General features: G+C 39.9%; 1 protein-coding gene and 1 pseudogene across 1 annotated transcript; one reads left to right on the forward strand and one right to left on the reverse strand.

Moving 5' to 3' along the window:
• Window positions 1-493: 493 nt before the first annotated feature.
• On the reverse strand, window positions 494-1,421 carry LOC102868379 (annotated as a pseudogene).
• A 293-nt stretch (window positions 1,422-1,714) lies between these two features.
• On the forward strand, window positions 1,715-7,714 carry LOC102868790 (zinc finger protein 420-like). Its single transcript, XM_006903362.1, has 3 exons — window positions 1,715-1,790; window positions 6,693-6,897; window positions 7,150-7,714. Exons 1-3 carry the CDS (start codon window positions 1,715-1,717, stop codon window positions 7,712-7,714), a joined length of 846 nt encoding a protein of 281 aa, XP_006903424.1.
• Window positions 7,715-10,516: the final 2,802 nt, after the last annotated feature.

The following is a 10,516-nucleotide window of genomic DNA, read 5'->3' on the forward strand; positions in this document are numbered from 1 at the left end:
GAGTCGGCTCTGTGTTTTGTAATCTTAACAAGTCATTGTTTTTCAGTGCTGTGCAGTAGTCCATTCTTTGAAGCGTATCAGTGATTCTCTATCCATTGATATCCTGATGGGTGGTGCGGTGGCTTGCATCTCTGGTGTGGTGATTAACACAGCATGGACGTGCAGGGACAGAAACTCTTGAGGGACCAGTTATGTCCTGTAGGACTGCAGTTCCCCAGTGAGGAGAAAATGTGGAAGAATTGGAAGGGGAGCCTCTTGGAATAGCCCTCAGAGACACCTTCATTCCCTCCACCCTTTATACCTGGCTCTTTGCCTACTCACAGTCTTTCAGGATGGAATTGCCAAGGTCACTTTTTTTTTTAGTTTCAGACATAGAAAAAATTATTTTCTTATGTTTAAAATAAAGATTTTTTTAATGGGAAAATTTTACACAGTATTATAATTTTCAGTGTAGCTTCTTAATCTGTTGGAAATTATTTCAAAATCAGCTTTTTCAGTCAGCATCTGTATTACTTTCTGTGATTTCTACTTCTTTAGGTAGCAAAGGATCGATCTTTAATAATAAACCTTCACTTGTTGAACTCAAGGGTCTGTGCGTACAAACATCATTGATTGGCAGCTATCTGATCACTTGACATATCCAGTGTTGCTATTTTAGTCTTGAGAATGTTCTGTTTTTCTTTTTCAACTTCAATCTCATGTCCATATTTAAATAATTCAAGCATTTTGGGAATGTCACAGCCAGCAGATTTTCGAGTAAACTTTGGAAATCTTTTATTTAGTTTCTTCTTTAGTGGATTAAGCTCAGGCATTATCTCTGCAACAGCTATATAAAAGTCTGCATGAATATCATTAGTCAAAACCTTTTGAATCAGATCAGTTCCTCCGGCTAAACCAGCTCCATTTTCTTTTGCTGTTTTAGTCTGTGATGCATTCCCTGTGAAAACAGCAACTTTACTGACTTCTGAACTGACTGGGTATGGAAGGCTAAGAACACCGGCAAATGGCTCCACTCTTTTCTTCTTCTGTAGTGATATATCAAGTGTCAAATCAAGATAAACACCTTACTTTGGATAAGTAAAGTCCAGTACTTGAAATTTCTTAAGTAGCTGAACAGCTTTGTCCACTTCATATATTTGCCTTTGGTATAAGCGTTTTAAATAAACATCATCTTCAGGTTCACCTTCCATGTAGCAATAACACTTTATTTTTTCTATCTCATCTTTTAGTTCTTCTAGAGTTTTCTCTTTAGTGTCTTTTTGTTGTTTTCTGGCAGGCTTTGTAGCAGCAGCAAACTGTCTGTTGGGCACCTGAATGTTCACAGAACAAGGAGAAAGAGATACCTGAAAAGCTGTTTTGGAAAGACTATGCCTCCGATGTTGTAGCAAAACTCTAGATAAGTGTCTTACTGCCGCCGCCATGTTGACTACTCCCCAAGGTCACTTTTTTATGTGTCTAAAAAGACCTAGCATCCTGGGATGTTCTCCTCCACCTGGGTCTTGACTCTCTAATTTTAAAGCAGGGTCTTTTGAGCTAAACCTGGAGATGACTGCGAATGTTGCTGTCCGTTTGCGGGTGACTTGACAGCGACACCTTGATGAGAGTAAGCACAGTACAGAGGATCAGAGAGTCAATCCAGCTCAACTTGATTGAGATAAGCAGTGCCCTTATATACACAGGAAGACAGGATAGGTTGGCCTTAAAGACTTGGGACATGTACGTTGGTCAGGAGAACCTCTGCCTCATGCAGATCACTCCCGGCTCAACAGACGCCGCAGCCGTCTTCCCAGGTGGCGAGCTTTCTTGAGCCGGTACAGCCCAACACAGGGAAGCTTTCTCTAGCCCGTATTCAAGGCCGTTGGGAGGCTTGCACCTGTTTGGGTTCACGTGACCCATCCTGGCCAGAGGCCATCCCTTCTTCCCCAACTTCTTCCGTGACACCAGCAGAGCATTGTCTGTGATTTTTCCTGCCCTGTTTATTGTTATGGGCCTTCTGTTGTTCACTTTCCCACAGCTTTATCTTTAAGCTTACAGGTGTGTGGACAAAGATATATTCCTATTCTACTTCCTTCTTCTTCTGCATCTGTTCAAAAATAGTGTTTCATGTGCAGAAATTTTGTCTATTCATTGTAGTCTTCAGTGAGATCCCTGGAGGAATCGTTTGTAACCAGGGGTGATGCTGAACTTAAGCAGAGACCTTTCTGTTCTTTGAGCAGCTTCATGAGAGAGGGATGGACTTTTATACTAGTGAACTTTCCATCCTCAAAAGCAACTGCACTGTCGCTTGTTTTCTACTTGATGGCAGTGGGTTAAAGTCTTGGGCTACCGTTTTCACTCAGCTTCACTTTCTAGACCATTTGGCGTATTTCTAATAACACGTACGTTTCCCTGGCTACTTCAGTGCCCTTTTTTTTCATGCACCTTGTTCATTTTGTCCTGGAACTAATTTTGGCACCACATTTCTTTGTTCATATTCTTCCGTCTGCTCCAAGATCATGAGGGCTGTTCAAGGTGTCCTGGTCATTTGATGTCATCCTTTCTCAGTGGATGCCCAGGCTTCCAGATATTTTAGGGCTGTGGTGGTCAGAACACTTAGGAATTACACAAGTAACTCAAAAGGCTAATACTCTCACTGTTCATACCCAACATTGTCAACAAAATCTGTGTGAATAGGTATCTTACAGAGATATTGAGGGGAGAGAGACACCGCTATCTCCCTTCCTGGAGTGACTTGTTGTTACTCAGGGCCACATTCAAACTGTTGTCTTCTGACTGGTTGTGTCAGAGGAGAGATCACGGTATTCAGAGGTGTGGAATAGGAGTCCCCACGAATCTAAATAGGCCGCCTGCTTAGTCTCGTGTGTGAATGTGTCTTACTGGTTGCTTGAGGAATGTGGTGCCTAAAACCTTTTATGCAAATTATTCCCAAGAACTTGCAAATTTGGACCTGGCCCTACATTGATCAGACAGCTCCTCTTTACAATGCAGACCATCTGCATTCACAATTAATCTTTAACCTCTTCTTCTGTGTCAGTACAGAGTGAGAGGCAGTCATTTGGCGTGAGAATGGATTGACAATGGACCCTCCTGCTTGTTTTCAGAGGCAGACGATCATAAGGGAGATGAGCTGGTTTTCCTTACAGACAGATGTTCAAATGTCAAACATGTGTCTACTGTTTGCATGTGTATAAACATTTGCGCTGGCAGTATTGACAGATTTTTTTTTCAGTGTGTAGTGAGTCCTTTGGAGAAAATTTCATCCTTGAAGTACTGAATGTAATATGTCAAGGAACAAGGCAGAAGTCTGATTCCCTGACTAAACCATGTTACCAAATAGAATTTTGTGATATACGTAGCATTTGTTTGCTTTCTCAGTCTTTCCGTGTCATGTTTTGTTCTTGTAACCATTGGGGGACATGGTACCGTTCTGATCCTGAAGATGTTGTGTGTTTTAGGAGCCATTGTTGTCCGAGGACGTAGTCATTCTCTTCAGCCAGGAAGAGTGGGCTTTGCTCAGCGTTGCCCAAAAGAAACTCTACATGGACGTGATGATGGAAACGGTGAAAAGTCTGGACTTCATAGGTAAAAGTATCTTTTTATACCTTTTAGAGTCCTCTTAACACACATAAGGTTGTCCCAGTGTTTGAACTGTGCTTTTTAATTTGCACCAAAAAATTGAAATTCTCTGTTCAATAGGATATGCGTGGGCACTTGTCTTTTAGCAATTACATGTGCATAGTTTCTTATTTAGGCAACTTTCTATGATTCAACTTTTGTTTTTGTGACATTAAGTGGATTCTTTTCTGTAACTCTTGAGGTGTGTACATCAACTTCTGAAGGCAGAGGTTGGAGGGGAAATGTCTTTGGGTATTGGGATTGACACTCAGTTTGGGCCAGTGCATTGGTCGAGTGTTCATTTGCTTAAGATTATTCTCATTGTCTGCATTACCGTGCAAGAAGTAGAAAAAGGCTTGTTTGTTTATTTGTTTGTTTGTTTGAAGAGACAGCCGTACTGTGCAGGTTTTTTTTCTGTGTGCACAGTCCTGTCATTGTGGTGTTGTGTGGACTGTGTCTTATTTTCTGTGTACTGGGTGATGTGTCTGTACTTGGTGATATCTTTGTGTTCTGTGTGATTTGTGGGATTGTATTGTGTTGTTGGCTAAAGGAAATGACCAAGACGGGAGCACACAGGAAGGGTGAGTGAGGCTAGAAAACCTGAAGGCAAGAGGCTATTAGCTGGGAGAATTGCAACGTTTATGATACACCTGTCTCTGGTTTTATAAAGAATCAACAGGAAGTAAAAAAAAAAAGGAAGGTTCATGGGGAAGTAGATCACAAAGAGAAATCTTTCGCAATTGAGGTCGAATTCTTCTCTGTTGTTGACCTTATGCTTAACTCAGGAGGGAGGATTCAGTAAATACAAACTAAGAACTATGTAGACTCTTAAGAATTGCCTGAATGCCTACCTTTGTAAACATTTAAGAATTGCTTTAGTGCTACACTGTGAATTCCAGCTTGTATCAACTTCCCTCTTATCCAGACATAACATTGGTTTGTTATTAGTGTTAAATTTGATATTAGGCTTCCCACATTTCCTCGCTTTTGTTTAAATTATAATTTTGTGGTCATCTAGACGAGCATGATTTCTTTTCTTCAAGACTGATTCTTGCTTGGTTTTTGTTCTCTTCATCTTGTATATATAATCAAACAAATACAAGCAATTAAGCAAAGGAAGTTCATAAAAATACTTCCAAAATTCTCTGTGTCATCAGAAGGATTCAGGTTGGGTGTTCCTTGAGTCTGTTTTTGTTCTTATATAGCTTGTATTGCATTCCTTAAGCGTCGGTTTCTATTGCTATATCACCACAGTCCTTGTCAAAACTAGTTTTAATCGATCTCCGGCATCCCACAGTACTATGTGATGTTTTCTGGGTACTTCCTTTTCTTGTGTATGTTGTGTCATGTGTGTACTCTGTCCTATTGTGTGTGTTTTGTGTGATAGGTGAGTACTCAGTGACTTTGTGTGAGTACTCTGAGATGTTGTGTGTCTGCTCTGTGAAGTACTCTCTGATGTGGTGTGTGTTCTCTGTGCTTTTCTGTGTACTGTGTGGTGTATGTGTGTGTGTACTCTGTGATCTGACATGTGTCCTGTGTGCGTCATTTTTCTGTTTACCGACCTTGAGGAAAGCAAATTAGGTCATGATTCCTTTCATTTTTCCAGTAACTTTATAGGTTTTTATCCTTTGTTAATATACTGAATTTGAAAAGTAGACTTACGTTACTGTTTTTTCACAGATGTCTGTCCTCTATGACTTCTGTTGGTTTGGGTTTTATATTGTTGTACTTGGATCTTGGCAGGTATTCAAAACTTGAGTGATCGAGAGGCGTTATTCCATGAATATACACAGATGAACTTCTTAATGACGAGCCCACGTTGGTCTTCCATTATACAACAGATGTCAACATTGCGTGGCAAAGAAGCTTTAGAAGAAAACCAAGATGATGACTTTAGGTGAGTTTCAATCAAATGAAACAAACAAACAAACAAAAAAATATCTTCCAAAACCTTGTAGGAAACAGTGACTTTTGAGACAGCCATCAAAACATTTTAAGATTTATAAAAGTAAATACAGGAGCAGTAGCTTTGCTAGATTTTGACTTTGTAGAGTCCTAAGGGAAAACCCTTACGCCTTCATTTTGTGTTACTACTGGCCCAAGAGAGCACACTTACAGCTTAGTGTTGTGTGTTTTTTACAAGACATCAAACAGTACAGAACCTATATGAAGGGGTTGCACAGAATCACCCATGAAAGCTGCATCAGAACTTACAATCTTCCATGTTTGGAAGGAAATTGTCTAGATGTAAACCTGTTATGGACTCACCTTGCTGAGACCACACATTGTATGTGACAAACGTAGCCAAGAATTCTGTCCCTTCTCGTCCCTGTGGATGCAGGTGGAGGACTATTGGGAATGTACAGAAAGATGGAAAACTTCAATAAATACATTTCCTTTAGTTTTTCAAAGAACACTTAGTATTTTTTATCAGCTTTATAAAGGTACAGAAAATGGGAGACTTATTATTCCTCTCCACCTGTACTAGGACATTGACAGATCAGAGCAAATGGAAAAAATTCCGTGTAGATAGGCTGTATCAATGTCACACATGTGGTAAATCTGGTTTTTTTTTTCTTTTTTACATCTAAGGAAATATTCAAGGACACATGTCACAGAGAAACCCAGTGAAAGCAAAGAATGTGTGAAAGCATTTTCACAATCAAGTGAGATCACGCCACAGGGAAGAAATCACATAGGAGAGATACATTTTGTACGTGAGCAATGTGGGAAAACCTTGCCTCGATCACATGACCTCTTTGAACCTAGGAAAACTGACAAAAGAGAGAAACCCAATCAGTGTAAGGAATGTGAGAAAAGAAGAATTCATAGAGGAGAGACACCTTACGCTTGTAAGGAATGTGGGAAAATTTTTACCCGATCTCAACCTCCTAGAATTCACAGAGGAGAGAAACTTCATGAATGTAAGGAATGTGGAAAAACATTTTCACAATCAGCTCACCTCACTGAACACAGAAAAATTCATATAGGAGAGCGACCTCATGAATGTAAAGAATGTGGGAAAACCTTTCGCTATTCACGTTTTCTCAGGAAACATGCTAGAATTCACACGGCAGAGAGCCCTTATGGATGTCAGGAATGTGGGAAAACCTTTTATGGATCAAGTCAACTCACTGCCCATAGAAGAAGAATTCACACAGGAGAGAAACCTTATGAATGTAAGGAATGTGGAAAGACCTTTCACGAATCCACTTCACTCCATCACCATCGTAGAGTTCACACAGGAGAGAAACCTTATGAGTGTAAGGAATGTGGGAAAACATTTTCCCACCCAAGTAGTCTCACATCCCATAGAAGAATTCATCCAGCAGAGAAACCTTATGAATGTAAGGAATGTGGGAAAACCTTTGGCCAACCATCTGAGCTCACTCGCCATCTTAGATTTCACACAGGAAAAAGACCTTATGAATGTCCGGAATGTGGGAAAATATTTTTTCAATCAGGTCCATTCACTTTGCATAGAAGAGCTCATATAGCAAAGAGACTTTTTGAATGTCGGGAATGTGGGAAAACTTTTTCCCGCTCTGATAGCCTCGTTCTACATCGAAGAGTTCATACAGGAGAGAAACCTTATGAATGTGAGGCATGTGGGAAAACATTTTCCCGCTCAAATAGCCTCACTCTACATAGAAGGATTCATACAGGAGAGAAACCTTATGAATGTGAAGAATGTGGGAGAACATTTTCCCGCCCACATAGCCTCGTTACACATAGAAGAACTCATACGGGAGAGAAGCCTCATGAATGTAAGGAATGTGGGAAAACCTTCGGCCAGTCACGTGAACTCATTCGACATCTTAGGATTCACACAGGAGAGAGACCTTATGAATGTCAGGAATGTGGGAAGACCTTTCGTAATCCAATTTGTCTCAATCAACATAGAAGAATTCACACGGGAGAGAAACCTTACGAGTGTAAGGAATGTGGGAAAGCCTTTGCTCATCGTGGTTCTCTCATTATACATACACGAATTCACACAGGAGAGAAACCTTACGAATGTAAGGATTGTCAGAAAGCTTTTTCTCAACGTTGGGCTCTGACTGTGCATGCAAGAATTCACACAGGAGAGAAGCCTTAGGAATGTAAGGTTGGTCAGAAACATTTTTCTCCACTTTCTGCTCTAATTGTACATCCAGGAATTCACCCACGAGAGAAACCTTATCGTTGTGAGGGATGTGGGACAAATAACCAGTTAACAAATAACACTATGCAGTTAGTTTCCTTAAATATATTTAAAAGTTCATTCTCATCGTTCATTGGTCATCACAACCCATGAGTGATTATCTGGAAAACCAGTGTGGTTTACAAGCTTTCTGTGAAATCCCAGAGGTGTAACATTGAATTAAATAGAATTTTTTTTAAATAGATTTCAATGCAAACAAATAAAACCTAAGATCGCACACTGCACAGTTCTGTCAGCTCTGGACAATCTTGAAGGAACACGTGTTAGTTCTCTTACTCAAATGAAGATTTAACTGTAGTGAACAACCTTAAGACTCTTATTTCCTAGGTCCTTAAGTTGTCCAGGAAGGGGTTCCTCATGGGAGTGACCTCAGTGGACAGTACTACCTTTAACCTTGGCAGTGGCATCTGTGAATGGAGAACAGAGACAGTCGGCATCTATACTCAAAAAGAAGACATCAGAAGTGAGGCCCACTGTTTGGATACACTATTCCTGCTGCGGTATACCAAGCTGTATTCTGGTCAATATCTTTTACAAGTATTTGTTCTCCAGTGTCTCCAAAGCTGAATTTTACAAGAAGGAGATCCCTAAGCCTGTTTTATGAGTCACTGGTGAGTATTCACAAATACAATATAAACCCATTATCATGAAATCAATTCCACCTGGTAGGAGTCCAGTGTGACCATGCCAGTGTGCTTTCCAAGGCTACCATTGATTCTTGCAGGGAATTGTTTCATCTTTTTCTCAATTATGAGTGCTTGAATTTGAATTTTATCATGTGAGTTCTGTCATCCCAATTCTTCGTTCTTCTCTTAGTCAGGTGCATAGAAAGTGATTGGAAAGACCGTGCCTTGAGTCTGTGCTAAGTGATACAGCGCTTGTCTGTCAGTTTGCTGTACTGTGATAACTGTGGGTTGTATGATTTGTGCCACTATTAGAGCCTCTACCTGAAATATTACTGCTTTTCGATTTTTGAGTCATGTACTTTTAACTTGTTAGTTAAGTTTGTGTCTTCTAGGCTGCAACACTTCCATGTTACATCTTCAAGGATATGAACATGCACAGCTAAGCACAGCTGATAATGGTGCATCTAAATTCCAAAATCAATCTCCATAATAGTCTATGTGTTTCCTATTACCAAAGGGGCCCTTTAGAGTAGTGAGAGAAGATCTTCACCCTGAAACCTACAGCGTCTCTTTCCAGCAGGAAGTAGCTAAGAGAATACGCCGTCCCTTTTTCTTATGAATCAGGGCGAAGTCTCTCTCAGGGAGGAGTGATAGGGAATGGCAAAGGACACACTGACAAAGGAGATTAATCAGAACTGGCTTTGACAAGCACTGTGGCAATTGGACAATTAAAACAGACTTTCGGGGGGGGGAAGAAGAATGAACTGGGGAGGAGGGTTAGAGAAAACAGTGCAACAATGAATGAATGGAAACCCCAAATCTCTGTAAATATTCATTAAAATTAATAAAATTTAATTAAAAAAAGAGTAAACTCATACTAGTTTATTAAATAACTTCTCCAGAAAAAATATATTCATTAAAATACTAATGTAGGGCTTAGGCTGACGAGCCCCCTAACTCTTTAAGCACTCTCCAATGATGTTAATCAGAAAAGTCTTTTATTGGTGGATTTACTTCTCTCATCTCTAGAATTGTATATCCTGGGAGTATTTTAGGGTTTGTGTTGATTTTACATGTGGTTTGCTAATCACCTGATGTTTGAGATAACAGTGAATCATTGGAATATTTTAGGTTTTGGGTTGATTTTCCATATGGTTTGACAATCACCTGATATTTGAGATCACTGAATAGTCCATGCAGGTATAAGTACATACATAAAAGCAAAGGTACTGTGTTAGTATACCTTATACTCTATGCTTCTCTGTTCTAAAGTATGTCTAACTTGGGGGATTATGATGAGAATATTAAAAATGTGTACAGATAATAAACAGTGCATTAGAACAGATGAAGGCAAGAACTATTTAAAAGCCATCAGTGATTAGGCAGGATATGTATGACAGCCAAACAGGGAAAGAGGTACAATGCAGCTTGGATCAGAGAAGGACAAAGAAGAGGAGAGAAGAAACGGTGCAACAGTGAATGAATATTAAAAGGTGAACTGGAAAGGAAGTTCCAGTGGCCTAGTTGCAAGGAAGCTGTAGTGCGATCCGAAAGGTGTCCAGTTTGAATCCACCAGATGCAGTGCTAGAGAAGGGGAGGCAATCTCATCCTGTGCCAGTCAAATACGATTTGATAGAGTACACAAAAAGAAAAAAATGAAGATCACCCCAGTGTCAGCGGGGAAAACTAGAAGAAGTCTGTTACGTGCAATTTGGGTGTTAGGGAGAAATTTCCCAGACTCTTTGGGAAACAAAATGCTTCATCCCATTGCTGGACAATGCTACGAACAGGCAGATTGGAGATTGGAAACCAATCTCAGGTTCCTTGTAAGACGGACCAGGAGAGTTTGCATCAGATAGATCTCTTTCACTCAATCTTTCAGTCTTTTCGATCTCACAAGATTGAAAACCTTGTGCAGCAACTGTAAAGGGTTTAAATGCCAATGCTCAGTTTTCTACTTACTGAAAACATCAGTCCTATTCCTATAACATCTTTCTCTGTTTATTTGTGAAATATATTTTTAAAAATTATAACTAGAAAGAAAATGCTTGTGGGGTTTTTTTTGGTTGTG

Source organism: Elephantulus edwardii, unplaced genomic scaffold (genome assembly GCF_000299155.1).
Source record: "Elephantulus edwardii isolate Elephantulus edwardi_28Jun2011 unplaced genomic scaffold, EleEdw1.0 scaffold00594, whole genome shotgun sequence".
In the NCBI taxonomy this organism is placed as follows: Eukaryota; Metazoa; Chordata; class Mammalia; order Macroscelidea; family Macroscelididae; genus Elephantulus; species Elephantulus edwardii.